The sequence below is a fragment of the Geotrypetes seraphini genome, chromosome 7 (genome assembly GCF_902459505.1).
Source record: "Geotrypetes seraphini chromosome 7, aGeoSer1.1, whole genome shotgun sequence".
NCBI lineage: Eukaryota > Metazoa > Chordata > Amphibia > Gymnophiona > Dermophiidae > Geotrypetes > Geotrypetes seraphini.
This window is the reverse complement of record NC_047090.1, coordinates 21213648-21236737: the sequence shown is the minus strand read 5'-3', so window position 1 is coordinate 21236737 and position 23090 is coordinate 21213648. Positions and strand designations below refer to the sequence as shown.

The 23090-nt window shown below is 41.7% G+C and overlaps 1 protein-coding gene across 1 annotated transcript in view; it reads left to right on the top strand.

Moving 5' to 3' along the window:
• LOC117363672 (tyrosine 3-monooxygenase-like) overlaps positions 1 to 23090 on the top strand; it is a 56832-nt gene that overhangs the window by 11562 nt on the left and 22180 nt on the right. The window contains exons 4-8 of the mRNA XM_033951780.1: positions 925 to 992; positions 4944 to 4994; positions 7130 to 7275; positions 14220 to 14355; positions 18345 to 18414. Of these exons, the coding sequence (XP_033807671.1) occupies positions 925 to 992; positions 4944 to 4994; positions 7130 to 7275; positions 14220 to 14355; positions 18345 to 18414 (471 nt within the window). The remainder of the gene's footprint in view (positions 1 to 924; positions 993 to 4943; positions 4995 to 7129; positions 7276 to 14219; positions 14356 to 18344; positions 18415 to 23090) is intronic.

Here is a 23090-nt window from a genome sequence, read left to right as displayed (position 1 = left end):
TTGTGTCCGGGCCATAAAACTTCCTTACAGGTGACGAAAATCTGATGGGCCATGGAGCCCTCACATTCCTCTCACAGACCTTCAGAAACTCTCTGTTCTCTGTATTTCCCAGATAAGCATGACCAAAGTGCTAAATATATATCGTACCCATTATTAATAATTTTGTAATTCACTCACACTTCATCCCAAACCTGCTTGTGCTTCTGCCATCCTGGGCTGGAAAAGCTGCATCCTATTCCCTGCAAGACTGCCAGCCTTGTTCAGAAAATTGGGCTCTGCCCCCTATTCTTTCGCTGCCATCATCACTGCAAGCCTAGCCCAGAAATATGGGGTCTTGCTCCATCCCTGTGACCATTAAAATGCTCCCACCCACCTCTTTGAGCTCTATTTCCTTCTGCCAATTCATATTGTAGGGTTCAGTGTGTCACACACAATAATGTGGTTTGTCAAATGTGTCACAGCAGATGAAAGGTTGAGAACTACTGGACTAGGGGCTTAACAACTGGATTTTAAAAACCACTATAAAACCTCAACTTGGAAAAGCTTACAAAATGGTTTCTTTCTGGCCTAATGTTTTATTTTGCTTCCTCACCCCACAAAATAAGTTTGTTGTATTCATATTATGGTTTACGCTTTTCTCATTTTATTCAATTCTTGGAATTTTCTTTATTGAAAACCGCATTGATCTCATGTTGGAAATGCGGATTATAAAAATGTGGTATATAACTGCATAAAGGAGAAAAGAACAAAGAACGCACTAAGATCTAGAATTGTTTACAAGAGTCCCATTTTCATAAGCTGTGCTAGTCAGTTCAATTTTGAAGGTACTTCTGGATTTAGACACCATTCTTCAATGGATTCTCCATCTGTGCTTGGCAATAGTGGATTTTAGCTTTTCAATACCAATTGTTTTATTCATCTTAGGGCTATACTGACTTAGAATACAGAAAAAGGAGGAATGTCATCACAGAACTGGCTGTTAACTACAAAGAGTAAGTCACGGATCAAGTAGAAATTAACGTCTTAAGAGCCTCAGAGGGGCTTTTTCGATAATGCGTCTAAGTTCGATTTGGATGTCCTGAAAATCTGAATGCTGAAAACATCCATTTTGAAAACCACTAGACGTCCATCTTCTTCTTTTTTTTTTTTTTTAATGGCTTATTTAGACATCTTGGCTGTTAGTATGTAACTTTTTGGGGGCCATTTTCGAACACAAAAGCATCCAAGTTCTAAACGTCCAAACCCAAGCTATTTGGATCTAGGTGAGGCCACCATTTATTCTACGCCGGTCACACAGAAATGCCAGCAGTGCAGTGGGGCGCCTTAGAGGGCACTGCTGTAAACTTCGCATAAAGGGTGCCAGATGTACATCTCAACTTAACTCCCTTATAATGTTAGGTGAACCCTCCAAAATTTCCACCAAACCTACAATACCCACATGTCTACCACCCCAATAGCCCTTATGGCTCCAGATGGCACCTATATGGCAGTATAGGAGGGTTTTGGTGGACTCACACTTTCTACCATAAATAGAGTGGTTAGAGTGGGATATGGGTTTGGGTCTGGGTCCCACTCCCTATGGTTCACTACACTGTCCACCAGGTTTCGCCAGACACCTGATTGATACTGTACTAGGCTTTCCCATACAACTGCCCCTGTTCTAGAGATAGGTATATACTGTTTTAATCAGATCTTTGGGAGGGGTGGAAAGGGGTCAGTGACTGCTGGGGGAGTGGGTCATTACTTAATCCCTCCAGTAGTCATATGGTCAGTTTGGGAACTTTTATGACACTTAAGGCTCCTTTTACGAAGGCACATTGGGGCCTTAATGCACGGAAAACCGTGCGCTAAATTGCCACGCGTGCAAACCGCTGCCGCTACCGCCTCCTTTTGAGCAGGCGGTAGATTTTCAGCTAGCGCTTGCAAAAACGCTTAGCGCACCTTCGTAAAAGGACCCCCTAGATACTTTTAAAACAGGCCTAGCTCCCAACATCCAAGTTGCATCCTATTCGTCTTGGGATAGGTTCGATTATCACTGCGAGTTATCCTAGAACGCCCATAACATGCCTCTAGCACACCCCCTTGGACTTTGGATGCTCAGTGGACAAGAAGCCTAAAAGTTATCCAGAAAGTCGGTTTTGCTAATCAGCACTTGGACATTTTGGCGAGAAAAACATCCAAATGCCAGTGTATGCCATTTTTTGTATGTAATGTAATGTAATGTAATGTAATTTATTTCTTATATACCGCTACATCCGTTAGGTTCTAAGCGGTTTACAGAAAATATACATTAAGATTAGAAATAAGAAAGGTACTTGAAAAATTCCCTTACTGTCCCGAAGGCTCACAATCTAACTAAAGTACCTGGAGGGTAATAGAGAAGTGAAAAGTAGAGTTAGAGGAAAAATAAAAATAAAATAAACATTTTAACAAGACAGCATTGATCTAAATACTTTGGAAGGTAGAAGAGAGGAGAGAAAGGAATAGAAGCAGAAGGGGGCGCCGTTGAGCAGTAGAATTCTGGAGAAATTTAAATGATAGAAATAGAACAAAACAAAGACAAAAGGCAAAACAATAGATAAGATTAAAGATAAATCATAAGCTGGAAAGAAAAATAAAATAAAACTTTGTCTTCAATCCACGGTTTCAGCGTCAGTGATGAAGTGGAGCAAGTAAGTTTAGGAGGAGCGATTGACGTTTCCAGAAAGGGCTTCTTCAGGGAAGAGACTTGGCAGACAGTCCCAGGATGCCTATGTCTCCTCCCCTGCGATGTTCTCCCATCCATGCATTCCCTCCCAGACACACTGCCCGTGCCCCAGCCGCTCCAAGGAGGCTGCCCCAGATGAGGCCCACGGTGAATGCAGGATTCTCTCCTCTGCGGGAAAGCCGCCCGGAGCCGACAGTCGATCTTCTTAGCGGATTGCATGGGGGGAACAATGTCTTTTGTGTTTCCAATATGAGACCCTCAGTAACTAGTTAACGTTTCCACAATGTATGTCACTCATTTTCAAGAGAGAAAACTATATCAAAATCATCGCAGCAAAGTGGCAGACAGTTGTGATTTTTGCCAAAACATCTAAATGGCAATTTTTCAAAAAGCACGTTTGTTAAATAGCAAGGTGGGTGTTGCAGGAAGTGCGTTTTCAGTGGGGCTTAAACGGGCGGGATTACAAGCTGAACGTTTTTTCTAAGATAATGAAACAGAAAAAAAAAAAAGTCCAGGGCAGAAAAGAAGTATGTTTTCATCTAGACCTGTTTCAGTCACAACTGTTTCAGTCACAACCCCCTCTCTGCGGTTTTCAGCGCAGAGATCCGCGCTGAATGGCCCACGCTGCTCCCGACGCTCGTAGGAACTCAATGAGCATCGGGAGCAGTGCGGGCCATTCAGCGCGGCTCTCTGTGCAATGAAACACTAGCGTGGTTTCGTAGAAGAGGGGGTAAGTCAGGAAAAAGTGTCCTAACTGACCTGCTGACCACTGAAGGAATGAGGGGGATTGGGACTTGTATGCTTCCTTTTCGTAGTTTTGCAACCACACTCAAGATGATTTGAATACAGGTACTGCAAGCATTTTCCCTGTCTGTACTGGTGGGCTCACGGTCTGTCTGGTGTGCCTGGGGCAGTGGAGGATTGGGTGGCTTGCTTGGGGAGCAGTGAGGAGTTTGAGCCCACACCTCAGGCTTATTCCACAAGGTTACTCCCATGATGGAGATAGCAGAAGATCTTATGTTCTCATAGTGCATTTTTGAGACGTCTGTCAATGCCGCTGATCCCCCCCCCCTTAATCCCCCAGTGGTCACCAACCCCCACAGATATGACAGTGACAGTAGATACCAGGCTGTATAATAGCTTCATATATTATGATCATTCTTAAGAAAGCAGCAAACAAGTAGATAGAGTAGCCTAGTGGTCACCTGAAAACTTTGGCTTTTCACAAAAATGTAATTCTCCCTTCCCCCCAACCCTTTTTTCTCTTCCCATATTTTAAGTTCATGTAAACCTTATTCTTCTCTTCCTATATTTAAGTTCTTGTAAACCGTGCCGAGCTCCACATCTGTGGAGAAGATGCGGTTTATAAACTTAAGGCTTAGTTTAGTTAGTTTAGTTTAGAGATGGACAGTGAACAGTGGGCCAGGTTCACTTCCCACTTACCTCTGTGATTTTAGTACAAATAGTGCATGTGAGCCCTCCTGGAATCCTGAAATACCTCCTTTATCTAAATATATACAGTAAGTGACCTAGAAGCCTCAAGTGGTGGACCTTTAGATACAGTAGGTCTTCTCTATTACAGGAGGGCTCACCATACAATATGATGAAGTATATGTGGGATTTGTACCTGGGTCCCTTTATGTGAAGTCTACTGTACTGACCGCTAAGGGCTCATTTTACTAAGGTGTGCTAGCGTTTTTAGCGCACGCAGAAAATTACCGTATGCTATGCGGCTAGAAGTAACACCAGCTCCATACTGGCGTTAAGGTCTAGCACGCACGGCAATGTAGCACGCGCTATTCCACGCATTAAAGCCCTAACGCAGCTTAGTAAAAGGAGCCCATATTGCACCCACAAATATTTAACCAGACATTTACAGAGGTCGGCCAAAAGAAATGTAGCACCCAAAGTCATTGTTTCAGTTCTCATAGCAAGAATCAATTCCCTTCGCTCCTGTGTTTGTCTGGTTACATATATACCTTTTTCCATATACAGTAATAATGTTTGTGAAGTACCCCATAATCTAATTACATTCCCGTTTATTTTTCTGACATTTTTTTTTTTTTAGAGCATTACATTATGAGAGAAAATTGGGTATTTTCGTATGTTAAATCTAGTACTTTTTTCTGTATTCCATGAGTGAAAAGTACGAACTGAAGACCTTGTATGTAAATAATAGGATGAGGATGCTGAAATAAAAAATATATATACTGTATATATATTTGCTTGATTTTAGGGGTGATCCATTAACCAGAGTTGAGTATACAGCACAAGAAACTGCCACATGGTGAGCAAAGCTTTGCGGTCTTCAATTAACCTACTAAAATATATATTTTACAATGTATTCTAGGTTGAATGGGAAAAAACTAATCGAGACCAATGTGTTAACCCCACATGAATTAATTGAGATTTTCATCCTTTTTGGTGTGATTTATTTGTTAATGTAAATTTGAAATACAAAATTCAAGCTTACAACTTGGAAAAAAAAACCAGTGCGTAAAAGAAATACTGTAATTTAAGGGGAAAAAATTGCAATAAATATCAGCACTAATTATAAAGTTCACAAAAGTAGGAGACAGAGAATCATAATGGAGGCATAAATTTAAAGTAATAGAATTAAGGAAAATAGGAACAACCAAGATGGCTTAACTTCAGTCTAATATTAGCAGGTAAGGAATTACTGATCGGGAAAAGTCCCAGCCTGCATTCATTTGGGATAAATCAATTGAAAAAGGTTCAAAAATATATATTTGTCATTATTGTACCAAAAATTACATCTACATGGGGCCGCTGAAAGTTCTCAGCCCAACCAACAAAGTTAGGGCCGTCTCCATTGAGGATTTTCCACATCTTTGTCCCGTATTATTCCGACAGAATGAAAAAAAAGTGGAAAATCACTGGACTTAGGCCTCCTTTTACTAAGGTGTGCTAGCGTTTTTAGTGCACGCACGAAATTACCATGCGCTTAACCGCGCGGTACGCTTCTAGAATAACGCCAGCTCAATGCTGGCGTTAAGATCTAGCGCACGGGACAATTTAGCGTGTGCTACTCCACGCGTTAAGGCCCTAACGCACCTTAGTAAAAAGAGCCCTAAGTGTACAGCCCTCGATGGAGACTGCCCTGACTTTGTTGGTTGGACTGAGAACTTTTCAGCAGCCCATTGTATAGGGAAATTACAGAAGAAAAAGGGCCCCTATCTGTTGGACCCTAGGCCTAAAAGGTAAGTGAGAAGTCCCATCCAGCCACAACAATTTTATTATATAAACTCTGTAGTCGCAGGTCCTAACAAGGATCCTAGTTTTGGTAAACATAAAATGCCTTCCTCAGGGGACAGCTATACAGTATGGGTAGAGTGTCGTGGAAGAGGCCTCAGTACTGGAGCCTACGCTCAGTCGTATTCACAGACTGAACTTATCGGCGTAGTTGCTCTGCTCCTTTGCTCCAATCATTGGCCATATTCCTGGTTTAAATCGTTTATTATAACCTATTTTAATGAATAATAAATATTCTAAAAACTCATACTGTCATTTATTTAACTTGTTATACGTTTTCCTTATTTGTATATATAACGTGCTCTATCAACTCTTATTCCGTTCATCTACACTATTTCATATGATTGAGACATAGCTGAAAAATTTCTAGCATTTTTTATTTATTAAGCTAGAAATTTTTCAGCTATGTCTCAATCATATGAAATAGTGTAGATGAACGGAATAAGAGTTGATAGAGCACGTTATATATACAAATAAGGAAAACGTATAACAAGTTAAATAAATGACAGTATGAGTTTTTAGAATATTTATTATTCATTAAAATAGGTTATAATAAACGATTTAAACCAGGAATATGGCCAATGATGGGAGCAAAGGAGCAGAGCAACTATGCCGATAAGTTCAGTCTGTGAATACGACTGCGCGTAGGCTCCAGTACTGAGGCCTCTTCCTATATACACTTTGAATTAGTAATATAATGCACTCTTTCATATATATGGAAATTGTTTGATTAATATTATTTTGTTTAAATATTTCCCATTAGGGGTCGTGGCACACCTCTGTGCATCTGGTCTCTCAACCAGCGGCAAAATACTAAGGTCCCTTTTTATCAAGCCATGTTAGGGTTTCTTTTATTGCCAGCCGCTCTTAGAATTCCTTTGAGCATTGGCGCTTGTACCGCAGAGACCGGCGATAAGCACTAAAGTGGCTTGATATAAGGGTCCTAAGCTGGTTGAGAGACCATTATCCCTCATTTCAGTCTTAGTCACAGTTTTGTAATTAGTACCTGACCCTGTAATTCTTCTGGAAATGTCCAGCTTTCCTCTTTTGTAACCCGCCTATAATTGCGAGGTTAAGGCGGAATAAAAGACATTAATATGCGGGGAAAGAGCTCTGGGGCGGTAAATAACATGCCTATTTTTCATCCAGGAGAGAGGTTTACAGAAAGTTGAGCAGCCTGTATCGCACCCATGCCTGCAGGCAGTACCTGGACTCTTTTCAGCAGCTGGAGAAATATTGTGGATACAGTGAAGATAGTATTCCTCAGCTGCAAGATGTATCCCAGTTCTTAAAAGGCAAGAGGTTTTCTCCTAAGATTTTTAACAGCTGAATTTTTTTTTTTTTCCCCCCTTTTGAATACGTTATCATGCTCTGCTATAGGGGTCTCCAAAATAAACCTGGTTGAGGACAGGGACGAATCCCCTGGAGAGACAGATTGTGATATTAATTCCACTTGTTTGTAGTGACTTGTTTTTTTAAAAATGTTTGTATGTGTATTATGAGGGGGTGCTGAAAAGTTCTCAGCCCCACCAACCAACTTCCTAAATTCTGAGCGTTATTTTGCCACTGCAGCTGAAAAGAGGGTTATCTTATTTCGTTAAGTGCCAATTTGCAGAAACAAAATTCTATGGTTTGACATTGTTTCATTGATTGAACCATACCCACGTCATTCTCTTCCTGGCTGGGCTGAGAACTTTTCAGCACCCCCTGGTAGTGTGGAGTGTTTCAGTCTCTGGTAACCAGAGCTGAGATTGTGATGTCATAATGCCTCACTCCACCAATAAGAGCCAACCCCATCAGTGATATCACAATGGCTTGATTGTCCTTTACTTGGCTCACTTTTATTATTAATAATAATAATAATAATAATAACTTTATTCTTCTATACCGCCATAGTCCTGAGACTTCTAGGCGGTTCACATTTGAAGAGAGCTGGACAGTCAGCGAGTTACAATATGCAGAAGTCAGAGAATTACAGCATACAGAATCTTAAAAAAGGCACTTGAAATACAATATATACAGCATACAGAAGCTTAGAAGGCAGCGAAATACAATATATAGATTGTTAGCAAATGTTAGAAGTTTCAGATGTTTCTGATTTATATGCAGGAGAGGACATATTTAGTGTTTGGTGTAGTTACTTTTTAGGTGATATTTCTGTCGAATAAGGCAGTTTTTATGGCTTTTCTAAAGGTGCCATAGGTCAGTCTTGCTCCATTGATATAGTTGTCTAACCAGTGTTGTTGTTTGTTTGCTTGGTACATAAAAGTTATATTATATACAAGGAGGGTGCTGAAAAGTTCTCAGCCCCACCAACCAACTTCCTAAATTCTGAGCGTTATTTTGCCACTGCAGCTGAAAAGAGTGTTATCTTATTTCGTTAAGTGCCAATTTGCAGAAACAAAATTCTATGGTTTGACATTGTTTCATTGATTGAACCATACCCACGTCATTCTCTTCCTGGCTGGGCTGAGAACTTTTCAGCACCCCCTGGTAGTGTGGAGTGTTTCAGTCTCTGGTAACCAGAGCTGAGATTGTGATGTCATAATGCCTCACTCCACCAATAAGAGCCAACCCCATCAGTCATATCACAATGGCTTGATTGTCCTTTACTTGGCTCACTTTTATTAATAATAATAATAATAATAACTTTATTCTTCTATACCGCCATAGTCCTGAGACTTCTAGGCGGTTCACATTTGAAGAGAGCTGGACAGTCAGCGAGTTACAATATGCAGAAGTCAGAGAATTACAGCATACAGAATCTTAAAAAAGGCACTTGAAATACAATATATACAGCATACAGAAGCTTAGAAGGCAGCGAAATACAATATATAGATTGTTAGCAAATGTTAGAAGTTTCAGATGTTTCTGATTTATATGCAGGAGAGGACATATTTAGTGTTTGGTGTAGTTACTTTTTAGGTGATATTTCTGTCGAATAAGGCAGTTTTTATGGCTTTTCTAAAGGTGCCATAGGTCAGTCTTGCTCCATTGATATAGTTGTCTAACCAGTGTTGTTGTTTGTTTGCTTGGTACATAAAAGTTATATTATATACAAGGAGGGTGCTGAAAAGTTCTCAGCCCCACCAACCAACTTCCTAAATTCTGAGCGTTATTTTGCCACTGCAGCTGAAAAGAGTGTTATCTTATTTCGTTAAGTGCCAATTTGCAGAAACAAAATTCTATGGTTTGACATTGTTTCATTGATTGAACCATACCCACGTCATTCTCTTCCTGGCTGGGCTGAGAACTTTTCAGCACCCCCTGGTAGTGTGGAGTGTTTCAGTCTCTGGTAACCAGAGCTGAGATTGTGATGTCATAATGCCTCACTCCACCAATAAGAGCCAACCCCATCAGTCATATCACAATGGCTTGATTGTCCTTTACTTGGCTCACTTTTATTAATAATAATAATAATAATAACTTTATTCTTCTATACCGCCATAGTCCTGAGACTTCTAGGCGGTTCACATTTGAAGAGAGCTGGACAGTCAGCGAGTTACAATATGCAGAAGTCAGAGAATTACAGCATACAGAATCTTAAAAAAGGCACTTGAAATACAATATATACAGCATACAGAAGCTTAGAAGGCAGCGAAATACAATATATAGATTGTTAGCAAATGTTAGAAGTTTCAGATGTTTCTGATTTATATGCAGGAGAGGACATATTTAGTGTTTGGTGTAGTTACTTTTTAGGTGATATTTCTGTCGAATAAGGCAGTTTTTATGGCTTTTCTAAAGGTGTCATAGGTCAGTCTTGCTCCATTGATATAGTTGTCTAACCAGTGTTGTTGTTTGTTTGCTTGGTACATAAAAGTTATATTATATACAAAGAGGGTGCTGAAAAGTTCTCAGCCCCACCAACCAACTTCCTAAATTCTGAGCGTTATTTTGCCACTGCAGCTGAAAAGAGTATTATCTTATTTCGTTAAGTGCCAATTTGCAGAAACAAAATTCTATGGTTTGACATTGTTTCATTGATTGAACCATACCCACGTCATTCTCTTCCTGGTTGGGCTGAGAACTTTTCAGCACCCCCTGGTCGTGTGGAGTGTTTCAGTCTCTGGTAACCAGAGCTGAGATTGTGATGTCATAATGCCTCACTCCACCAATAAGAGCCAACCCCATCAGTGATATCACAATGGCTTGATTGTCCTATACTTGGCTCAATTTTATTATATACAAGGGGGGTGCTGAAAAGTTCTCAGCCCCACCAACCAACTTCCTAAATTCTGAGCGTTATTTTGCCACTGCAGCTGAAAAGAGGGCTATCTTATTTCGTTAAGTGCCAATTTGCGGAAATGAGAGTCTACATTTTGACATTGTTTCAGATCGTCGATTAAACCACATCCACGTCATTCTCTTCATTGTTGGGCTGAGAATTTTCAGCACCCCCCTCGTATCTCTGGAACATTCCTTTCCTTTCTGTGGTTTGTTTTTAGCAATTATGTTCATCGCTTTGGTCCTTAATTGGTAAAGGCGATATGTCAAATCCTTGGCCATAGCGCTAATATTCACGACTTTCTAACTTTAGGCAAGGTGACACTAAGCACACACATGGGTGCAGACACTTGCCCCCTCTTTTACAAAGGTGCACTATGCTTTTTAGTGCGCACTAAATATTACCGCACGCTAAACTTGCATGTTATCCTATGGACATGTTAGCGCACGCTAAATCTGCTCTAAAACGCTTAGCGTGCCTTTCTAAAAGAGACCCTTAGGCTTTTGAATGAGATGCAAAGGAGAGGGGAAAATGCATCTTATTCAGTGAACCTTGAAACCTATTTACTTTTCATATACTTTTTTTATTGAAGTTTTATGCCCTCTATCCAATGGCATAGTAAGGGGGGATGGTTCACTCCGAGCTCCATCAGGGTGGGGACGCCAGCAGCCCACCTCCTATCCCCCCCTGCCCCCTGCTTCTTCCCATTCCTCTCCCACCGCAGGCGCACCACCTTCTCTTCCCCAGCACCTCTAGTTGTTCACCGTCATGAGTAACAACTTCAATGTTCTCCTCGTGATCGCGTCAGCTCCCACTGATGTCACTTCCGGGTGCCATGCGTAAGAAATGATGTCAGAGGGAGAGGATGCGGTCGCGAGGAGCATGTTGAAGTTGTTGGTTGTGGTGGTGAACAACTAGAGGTATGAGGGAAGGGGGCACGGGGATAAGGGGTAGGGAAGGGGCGCCACCGACCAGGGTGCCTCTCACCTTCACTACGCTGCCGGAGGATGTCTTGGGAGGGGTGGCGGCAGGAGGAATTGGGCATACCTCCTGCCACGGACCTTCCTCGGTGGGGAACAGCTTTGGGGGTTCTGGCAGGAGGAATTGGGCAGGCTTCCTGTCACAGACCTTCATGGTTGGTAGGCACCTTTGGGGGCTCTGGCAGGAGGGATTGGGCATCCCTTCTGCTGGGGGATGTCTTGGGAGGTGGCGGCAGGAGGAATTGGGTGCGCCTCCTGCCGCAGACCTTCATGGGTAGGGGCAGCTTTGAGGGTTCTGGGAGAAGGGATTGGGCATCCCTCCTGCTGGAGGATGTCTTGGGGAGGGTGGCGGCAGGAGGAATTGGGCACTCCTCCTGTCGCAGACATTTGGAGTTGGGGGGGCAGCTTTGGGGGTTCCGGCAGTAGGGACTGGGCATCCCTCTTACCAGTAGTCTTTGCGGGGGTGGGGGGGATACAGGTTCCCTGCTTCGGCCGCTAAACTGATCGCGGCATGATCAGCTCAGCGGCATCCTGATTTGCTAATTGGCACCTGTTAGAGAGTCGTGTTAGGTGGGCTTAGGCGTCTGTGCATGAGATCAGACGCAATTCTATAATAGGACGCCTGTGTGCGGGCTTGGCGGCTTCTGAGACCTCTACAGAATCCGGCCCTTTGTTTTCAGATGCTTATCCTTAAGTTCTTCAGAGTTATTTTTACTAGAATGTGAGGTGAGCAAGGCTGGTTGGGATGAGCTTCAGACCTTATGTTTCCCAATGTGCATTTGTTGGGGGTTTTTTGTTGTTGTTGTTTATTTGGGCTTTACTATCGATTAATGTACTTCTTCCCTTTTTTCCACACATTCACATTGTGTTCCTTATACACTCCCCACTTTTTAATCTTTTTTAGAATTGCATTGTAAGCCACTTAGATATTTCATGATTGGCGAGATATCCAATTTTAATAAAACTTGGAATGTCCTCGCCCAGTGCAAATTCTTCAAATGACTTTTCATTCTTAAACCAAAAAGAAATACAAATGTTGTAGGGATTAATTTGTCAATCTGAAAGAAGAAATCCATTTCTGTTCTGTTGTGAACAGATAAATTCTATGCCTGGAACAGACTGCCTGAGTCAGTACATCACGCGCCATCCCTGGCAGTATTCAAAACCAGGCTAAAAGCCCACTTTTTTGAGGTTGATTTTAACTCCTAACTCCCACTCGTTTGTAAAGTACCCATGGCTGAGAAACTCCTTAACCCCCGACTTGTCCTTATTCTCTCTTTGATTAGATTGTAAGCTCTACTGAGCAGGGATGTCTCTTGTATATTACATTACATTACATTACATTAGTGATTTCTATTCCGCCTGTGCCTTGTGGTTCTAAGCGGATTACAAAATTAGAAGAAATCTGGACATTTCCAGGAAGTTTACATATCAAGTACATATCAAGTTTACATATCAGGTAAGAATAGCAATACATTCAGGTTATAGAGGATTATTACATAACGTTGAGGGAAGAAATATTCTGGTTACAGATGGAGGTTGCTTGTTTAGGTTTCTGAATATAATTTGGGGATACGGTTTGAAGAATTGGCTAGGAGATACTATAGGGGTGGTATTCATGAAGGAGTATGCGTGTGCGAGTAGGATGGAGGTTAGAATGATGGGAGGTGTATTTTGAATAGAAGAGTTTTGATTTCTTTTCGGAACACTTTAATGTCTGTTGTTTTGGTCAGCAGTTTGAAGATGGTTGGGTCAATTTTCGCTGCCTGTGTCGCCAGAAGGTTGTCGTAAAGTTTCATGCGTCGAGTACCATTGAGAGGTGGGTAGGTGAATAGGCTTTGAGTTTTCCTTATTCTGTGTGTGAGGTTGCGGTATAGGTAACTTGGTGCAGCTCCAGTAGAATTTGAATTGTGTTCTTGTTTTTATCGGTAGCCAGTGAGAGTCTAAGTATGCATTCGTGATGTGGTCAAATTTGCTAAGCGAGTAGATGAGTCTGAGGGCTGTGTTCTGAACGGTCTGTAGTTGTTTTATCATGTTGTTTGGGCATGGTAGGTAGAGGCTGTTGCAGTAGTCTACAATACTAAGCACAAGGGATTGGACAATGATTCTGTATTGATGTACAGCACTACGTACTTCTAGCAGCGTGATAGAAATTATAAGTAGGACGCCAAGTTCCCACCAGACATTTACAGAAGGAAAGTGCTCCTGATGCATCCCATCCTGAGCATCAGGAACAGTGCAATTGAGGCTGGAAAGGTTCTATTCGAGCATGGGGAACAGCCCAGATTTATCATCCTGCTCAGCCTGTTCTCCACTCCCCACGGTGCCAAATCGATTATTCAGGAGTTCCCAGAAATCACAATTTTAACTACAGAAGTTCATCCTGTTGCACCAACACATTTCGGGCAGAAATATTTTGGCACAGACTGAGATACATTTCTGAGGCTACACTTCTGTGTTGGATTTTTTTTGTTTTTTTTTCTGTGTGTAGTTTTGTTTTCTTTTTGTAGCCTAACAGAAAATGTTTTTAAGATCTCTCTTTTGCTGACCTGGTTTAATTTCTTTGGTTACTTCTTGACCTCTTTACAGGGCACATTCCATTATTAAGGGCGTGCTAAGACTCCACTGTCCTTCCTTTTAAATTATTAATTTTTCAATGACCTTCTAAGTGGCTGCTTGCAATGGCAAAGAAAAATAAAATTAGAAAAAAAAGCAAAAAAAAAAAAGAAATGATAAGTAGTTGTTGTAGTAGGACAAGAGGAAAAAAACACATTTGTTCCCTAGTTTAAAAAAAAAAAAAAAAAAAGAATAGCATCAGAACATAGGGCTCCTTTTACGAAGGTGCGTTAGGGCCTTAACGCGCGGAATAGCTTGCGCTAAAATGCCACACGCGCTAGCCGCTACCGCCTCCTCTTGAGCAAGCGATAGCTTTTCGGTTTGCGCGCACTAATCCGGTGCATGTGCTAGAAACACTTCGTAAAAAGAGCCCTTAGAAGACTTACTTACCAAGCTCTTTCTTTCTCATTTGCAGAAAGAACTGGATTTCAGCTGAGACCAGCTGCTGGATTGCTATCAGCTCGAGACTTTCTTGCCAGTCTGGCTTTTCGGGTCTTTCAGAGCACCCAATATATAAGACATCACTCTTCCCCCATGCATTCTCCAGAACCGTAAGCATGATCTAATCTAATCTAATCTAAAACTTAGGTTTGTATACCGCATCATCTCTACATTCGTAAAGCTCGACACGGTTAACAAGAGTTAGGGTAGAAAGGAACTCCAGTGGAGGGAAGAGGCAAAATGAAGAGAAAATTTAGAGGACTAGAATAACCAGAGTGGGAGGAGGAGTTACATTTTTGAGAATAACCATGTTTTCAGATGTTTACAGAAGAGTTGGAGGGAGCTCAGATTCCTAAGAGGGGAGGTAAGGTTGTTCCAGAGCTGAGTGATTCTGAAAGGGAGGGAAGAACCTAGTTTTCCTACAAGTGAAACGCCTTTTAGAGAGGGAAAGGAAAGTTTCAGTTTTTGGGTGGATCTGGCAGAATTGGGGTTAGAGGAGTTCCAAGAAAGAGGAATGAAGGGTGGGAGGATACCGTGTAGGATCTTGAAAGTGAGGCAGGCACATGTGAAGTGGACTCTGGAGATAATCGGAAGCCAGTGGAGCTTGGATAAAAGCGGTGAGACGTGGTCGAATTTGCTTTTTGCGAAGATAAGCTTAGCAGTGGTATTCTGAATCCGCTGGAGTCTTTGAAGGTTTTTCTTTGTTAGGCTTAGGTAGATAGAGTTGCAGTAGTCCAGTCTGGAAAGGATGGTGGATTGGACAAGGACGGCAAAGTGTTTTTGATGGAAACAGGATCTCACTTTTCTCAGCATGTGAAGGCTGAAGAAACATTTTTTTACTAGGGAGTTGAGGTGGTCGTTGAAGGAAAGTGTAGAGTCAATGATGACTCCATGATCTTGCTTCTCATTCAGCTAAGAGAGCTCAGAAAGAATGTCAAAGTACCAAAGAGAGAAAGTGATCTCAAATAAGCACCTCTAAAGGGGGGAGGGGGGTCATCAAAGGAGGTTTAGTGCGTTAGCTCGTGCAATAGCACTTGTACACACTAACTGCTAAAGATGCCCATAGGAATATAATTTTTCATTTTGCAAAGCAAGATCTTTAAAATGTCTCTCATGAGCTCGTGTTCATGCTCCTTAAGATAATTCACGCTCAAATCATCACTTGATCTACTAACTTCAAATTTTTATATATACCCAACTTTAGGCGCACTTCCAAGATGTGTGCACAAATTGGATAATGAGCATCGAATCATCAATAGTTGGGTGATAGCAGCCAATTGGTACTCATTAAAATCTGCGTTTGCATCTGGATGCATGCTATTCTATAAGGCATGGCACCTAATTCCCATGGTGCATATCTCAAAAGGGGGTGTGGTCATGGGTGTGTCAGAGCATTATGAAAAGTTACACATGGAATATTAGAATTTGTATTTTTTTATACCCTGCCTTTCCCAAGGTGGGTCATAATAGAGTACATACACAAACAGAATCACATACATTACAACAAATCGAACATCAATAAAACATAATAATGATAATGTAAATCCTTCTCAAATTACAAAGAGGCTACCAGCGCCTCGCATCAAAAAACTATAGATGAAGTCCCATATTTCATCTTAAAATGACTCAAACTTGTTTGCTGTTGTAAATATTGAGAAGGTGGCCAGAAGAATACTGCCTAAATGCACCTATCTTTAGCACTGGCTTTTATACCAGGTTTCAGCAGGTATAAGTACGGAGCCCAAAAGTTAGGCAAGGAACCATGCTAAACACTATTCTCAGTGGTGTGCAGTCCGGGCCTTCAGGGGATTCACCCAACCCACTGAGGGCACTGCTCTGAATTTGATTGGTTGAGCAGGCAGCAGGCAGAAGCTGCTCAACCAATCACATTCAGATCAGTACTGCCAGGGCCTTCAGGGGAATGGGTGAATCCCCAGCCATAGAGCCCTGCTTTTACCCCCCACCCCTCCCCTTTTTCAAAACCATAGCACAGTTTTTAGTGCTAGCCACGGGATTAAAAGCTCTGACGCTCATAGGAATTCCATGAGCATCAGAACTGTTACCGCCTTGGCTGGCTCTAAAAACCGCACTACGGTTTTGTAAAAGGGGAGTTAATTTTTTATTGGTTTATTTATTGCTTGATGTAGTTTGATTGGTAGAGTAGGCTGACTCAGTGATGTACCAAGGGGGGGGCGGGGGGAGGTCCGCCCCTGGTGCAGTGGATGACAGGAAGAGAGTGACAAAAAGATGAGGAAAGCAGAAACCAGAGAAGACAAGGTAGAAAAAAATTTCTATTTATTTATTTATTTTTTTGCTTTAGGTGAGATGCATCGCTGTTTCTGTGGTGTTGCATTGTAAGCAGAGTCCAGCTTCTTGGTGCTTCAGTTTATCCTTTGTCTACGTATTTTTATTCTATCTCCCCATTTACAAAACTGTAGAGCGTTTTTTTAGCATCTGAGCTGTTACCACCGTGGCTAAAAACCATACTACAGTTTTGTAAAAGAGGGAGGAGTTAGTTTGTGATTCCATACTAGGCGAAGGTGTTTTCTATGTTCTGTGTGTTCAAAAAGACATGGTTTTCTGTTAGGATTGACTGTGTAGGATTGATCTGTACTAGTCTGGCTTGTTTAGTTTTACAATGGGTTTATTGATGTATGTAACATGATTTTTTAGTAACAATCCACACATCACATATATATATATATATGTATGTAAGATGCTGCCTTTTCCTAGGTATTCATGTGTGACGTGTGGATTGTTACTAAAAAATCATGTTTTTCATACAGATTGGGGGGGGTGTCAAAAAATGATGGGCCCCAGGTGTCACATATGCTAGGTACGCCACTGGGCTGACTGCTCAACAAATCAAACTACATCAAGCAAAGAGTAAAGTTTCAAGTTTATTTAGGAATTTTATAAACCGCCCAATCGGTCTTCTAAGCGGTGAACATTACATTAAAAACATGTATGGGGCAACTATACATCCGTTAAAACAATAATCATTGTTAAAAAACATTTTAAAACAATACAAAACAAACAGGAACAAAAAAAGGGAAAGAAGGGTAGAACCACAATTTATCAAAAAAAGCAGGACTGTAGAGCTGGAGATTCACTGACATAATCAAGCTCGCGGAATGGGCATCAACATGCCAGATGAGGTTCAACGTGGATAAGTGTAAAGTGATGCATGTCAGTAACAAAAATCTCAAGCATGAGTACAGGATGTCCGAGGCGGTACTTGGAGAGACCTCCCAGGAAAGAGACTTGGGAACTCTGATTGACAAGTCGATGAAGCCGTTCGCACAATGTGCGGCCGCAGCAAAAAGGGTGAACAGAATGCTAGGAATGATAAAGAAGGGGATCACGAACAGATTGGAGAGGGTTATCATGCCGCTGTACTGGGCCATGGTGCTCCCTTACCTGGAGTACTGCATCCAGCACTGGTCGCCGTATATGAAGAAGGACACGGTACTACTCGAAAAGGTCCAGAGAAGAGCGACTAAGATGGTTAAGGGGTTGGAGGAACTGCCGTATAGCGAAAGATTAGAGAAACTGGGCCTCTTCTCCCTCGAACAGAGGAGATTGAGAAGGGACATGATCGAAACATTCAAGGTACTGAAGGGAATAGACTTAGTAGATAAGGACAGGTTGTTCACCCTCTCCAAGGTAGGGAGAATGAGAGGGCACCCTCTAAAATTGAAAGGAGATAGATTCATTACGAACGTAAGGTGGGGGCACACATACACATTACTTACAGAATGTTATAATGTATGTTGTCCTGTTATGCTTTTGTATAATTTTAATTTAAATAAAGATAATTTTTCATTTTGTTTAGCTTTCTGAGACAACTTTATTTATTTATTTAGTTATATCCTGCAATTTCTATCTAATCTAACAGGTTACAATATAACATCCAGACATTAAAATTCACAAAATTAGGAATAAGGATAGGGAATTTGATATATTTCCTTTCTGTGGTTATAATAAAAATATATATTTTGCACCTAGGGCCTGGGAAAAGGAACTTAAAAATAGCAATAGGCAAACATCTAAAATAATACATAAATATAAGTATTTACAAATGTATGTTTTCTTTCAGTGACTGCTGTCATGAATTGTTGGGTCATGTTCCAATGCTAGCAGATAAAGAATTTGCACAGTTCTCACAGGTATATATTTATAGTTTAGCGTCTATATTTTTGAAGTCATTTTTTTAAAAATTTTTGACGATCTAATGACATTGCTGGTATTGAGATGTAGAAGTTTCAAGTTTTCAAGTTTTATTACCATTCGATGAATCGCTTATACAAATTTTCTAAGCGATGTACAATTTAAAAAGCCACTAGATAGTGGTCTCACATACAATTGGACAAACTAAACACCATACAAACTAAATAAATCAATTAACATTTTGGCAATCATATTAGAGACAGACATGATTGAAGAAGGAAAGGAGGGAAAAGTTACAACTTTATTCTCTATTGGAAATTACATAAAAGGAAAAAAACAATAGGGAGGGAGGGGGGTTAATGAGTTTGATATTTGTAGCAATATGTAAGGGGTCCAAGATAGGCCATATTACATATCAAAAGCGTCTTGAAACAAAAAAGTTTTTAATAATTTTTTAAAAGATGAAATATCTTTTTCATTTCTAATATAATTTGGCAGAGAATTCCACAATTTAGGGGCCATAACAGAAAACATATCATTTCTTCTTGTGCCAACGATTTTCAAAGAGGGAATTGTTAGTAAGTTTGAAGAAGATGATCGTAGAGAGCGTGGGGCATTGTATGGAATAATCATTCTTGACATAAATTGTGGTTCGTTAAAGATTAGTACTTGAAATACTAAAAATAGAATCTTAAAGTTAATTCGGTGGGAAATAGGAAGCCAGTGTGATTTAATCATTAGTGGCGTGACATGATCATAGAACGCTTTGGTAGGCCATTTACGACTATGTGTAAACCGGTTGCAATTTAAGAGACAATTAAAAACTTCACTGTTTGTCACTGCACTCTTGTGATGTATTTGACTGCCGCGCGAAGGGAAGAAACTGTTAACTATGGAGTTTTTTTAAAGATTATAGTTTGTCTGTTATTTTATGCATGTTATTATTGATGTAAATAAACTGTGTAGTTCGCTTCAATGGTATATTAAAAAAAGTTTTAAATAAGCTGTTATAGGGGAAATCACCCTCCAGGGATTCAAGACAAAGTTAGCCTTACCTGCTGAACCAGAACGTACGCAGGTAAGGCTAGTCTCAGTTAGGGCACTGGTGTTTGACCTAAGGGCTGCCGTGGGAGTGGACTGCTGGGCACGATGGACCACAGATCTGACCCATTTCTGTCCAAACTTCACTGGCTTCCAGTAATTTCCAGTAATTTCATTGTAAATGTGCCTGCCTAGCTTTTAAGATCCTACACGGCATCCTCAGGGCAGGATTAATTCGTCGAGGGCGCCTAGGCACCCAAGTACACTGGGCCCCCCTGCCCCGCCCCACCCCACCATGCGCCCAGGCGGAATCAAGAAGCTGCATCAGAGGGAAGTTTTGGGCAAGCAGCACCGCTTGCACAATTACAGTTCCCGTTGCCTTTCTTACCTGCGTTGCTTGCTTGTCTTAATTTCTGTCGATGGGGAGGGGGGCCGCGTTGCCTATCGATGCTGGAGGGGCCCATCGCCGTTTGGAAAAAACAATGTTGATGCCCTCCTTCATCGGGCCCCCTGACCATTTCAGGCCCACCTGGGCGCATGGTGGGGTGGGGCGGGGCAGGGGGGCCCAGTGTACTTGGGTGCCTAGGTGCCCTCGACGAATAGGCACTAGTTGGCACTACTTGGCACTACTTGGCCTATTGGTTAATCCTGTCCTGGGCATCCTCCCTCCCCTAATTCCACTATCTTGGAATTCCTCGAGTCCTGATACCACCAGATCCACCCAAAAACTTTAACTATCCTTCCCCTCGTTAAAAGGCATCTTCTGTGCGGGAAAATTAGGGAAATCTCTCTTCTTCAGAATCACTGAGCTTTGGAATAACTGTACTGCCCCCACTACGGAATCTTCCAACTTGGGCTCCTTCCAACTATTCCGAAAGCATCTGAAAACTAGGCTATTCGCAAAAATGTAATGCTTTCTTCCCTCTATACTCAATCTCTAACCCCCACTATGGTGTTCCTTCTATATATTAAGCTCCTGTAAACTGTGCCAAGCTCTATAATCATGGAGAGGATGCGGTATATAAACTTAAGGTTTAGTTTAGTTCTTATGTGAGCTAGCAGTGGTTCAATGTCAAGCAGTAGATTAACAAAACACAGGTGGCAAGTCAAATGCGCGCGGACAATTGTGCGAAAACAACTCAGTGCAAGACAATTCAAAGGAGAAAAAAAATGTCCAAAAAGTGGCATAAGGAGCAGATGGACATCTTTCTCCCCAGACCCTTCCAATTCGGTATTTATCGAAACCTATTTTCTAGATGGATTTCTATGCTGTTTGTCTGTAGTTCATCTAGATCTCAAGGGGGCGTTTTGGAGGCAAGGGGTAGGCAGGACTAGGGTGGGTTTACGACTTGGATGTTTTTTCTGCCATAATCAGAATGAAAGAAGTTATCCTGCCGCATCTTGAGTACTGCGTCCAGTATTGGTCGCCGTACCTTAAGAAGGATATGATGTTACTCGAGAGAGTTCAGAGGAGAGCGACACGACTGATTAAGGGGATGGAAAGCCTTTCATACGCTGAGAGATTGGAAAAACTGGGACTCTTTTCCCTGGAGAAGAGAAGACTTAGAGGGGATATGATAGAGACTTACAAGATCATAAAGGGCATGGAGAGAGTGGAGAGGGACAGAAAGAGAGAGAGAAAGGGAGACAGAGAGAAATAGAGAGAGATAGATAGAGAAAGATTGGAGAAATTGGGTCTCTTTTCCCTGGAGAAGAGGAGACTTAGAGGGGATATGATAGAGACTTATAAGATCATAAAGGGCATGGAGAGAGTGGAGAGGGACAGAAAGAGAGAGAGAAAGGGAGACAGAGAGAAATAGAGAGAGATAGATAGAGAAAGATTGGAGAAATTGGGTCTCTTTTCCCTGGAGAAGAGGAGACTTAGAGGGGATATGATAGAGACTTATAAGATCATAAAGGGCATGGAGAGAGTGGAGAGGGACAGAAAGAGAGAGAGAAAGGGAGACAGAGAGAAATAGAGAGAGATAGATAGAGAAAGATTGGAGAAATTGGGTCTCTTTTCCCTGGAGAAGAGGAGACTTAGAGGGGATATGATAGAGACTTACAAGATCATAAAGGGCATGGAGAGAGTGGAGAGGGACAGAAAGAGAGAGAGAAAGGGAGACAGAGAGAAATAGAGAGAGATAGATAGAGAAAGATTGGAGAAATTGGGTCTCTTTTCCCTGGAGAAGAGGAGACTTAGAGGGGATATGATAGAGACTTACAAGATCATAAAGGGCATGGAGAGAGTGGAGAGGGACAGAAAGAGAGAGAGAAAGGGAGACAGAGAGAAATAGAGAGAGATAGATAGAGAAAGATTGGAGAAATTGGGTCTCTTTTCCCTGGAGAAGAGGAGACTTAGAGGGGATATGATAGAGACTTACGAGATCATAAAGGGCATGGAGAGAGTGGAGAGGGACAGAAAGAGAGAGAGAAAGGGAGACAGAGAGAAATAGAGAGAGATAGATAGAGAAAGATTGGAGAAATTGGGTCTCTTTTCCCTGGAGAAGAGGAGACTTAGAGGGGATATGATAGAGACTTACAAGATCATAAAGGGCATGGAGAGAGTGGAGAGGGACAGAAAGAGAGAGAGAAAGGGAGACAGAGAGAAATAGAGAGAGATAGATAGAGAAAGATTGGAGAAATTGGGTCTCTTTTCCCTGGAGAAGAGGAGACTTAGAGGGGATATGATAGAGACTTACAAGATCATAAAGGGCATGGAGAGAGTGGAGAGGGACAGAAAGAGAGAGAGAAAGGGAGACAGAGAGAAATAGAGAGAGATAGATAGAGAAAGATTGGAGAAATTGGGTCTCTTTTCCCTGGAGAAGAGGAGACTTAGAGGGGATATGATAGAGACTTACAAGATCATGAAGGGCATGGAGAGAGTGGAGAGGGACAGATTCTTCAAACTTTCTAATAATAAAACAACAAGAGGGCATTCAGAAAAGTTGAAAGGGGACAGATTCAAAACGAATGCTAGGAAGTTCTTCTTTACCCAACGTGTGGTGGACACCTGGAATGCGCTTCCAGAGGACGTAATAGGGCAGAGTACGGTACTGGGGTTTAAGAAAGGATTGGACAATTTCCTGTTGGAAAAGGGGATAGAGGGGTATAGATAGAGGATTACTGCACAGGTCCTGGAGCTGTTGGGCCGCCGCGTGAGCGGGCTGCTGGGCGCGATGGACCTCAGGTCTGACCCAGCGGAGGCATTTCTTATGTTCTTAATCAAATATTTAACCCTTTAATTGGCAGATGGTGAAATGGCTGCTTTACGTAACTTGATGTTGAACGAGAGCAACAGTGTCAAGTAACAGGCATTTGGAGATGCAGATCTCCCATAAGAGCCATGGAAACACATGTTGCTTTTGAGCAGCAATGCCAAATAAAGGGCTGCAATTACATTCAAGGCACAATTTGGAGGTTTGGAGCTAGACCTGTTTTAATAACAAATAAGTGCCAAATAGGTGCCCAAACTGACCAGTTGACCACTGGAGGGATGTACCCCTTGAGGCAAGCTAAGAGCCGAAACACTGATAGTGTCAGGTCTCTTTTCTATGAAATAAAGGGATATATGTCCCAGATCTTCAAGCGTCTACACTCATTATTGGGTGATATTTTGTTTGTTGTGTACTAT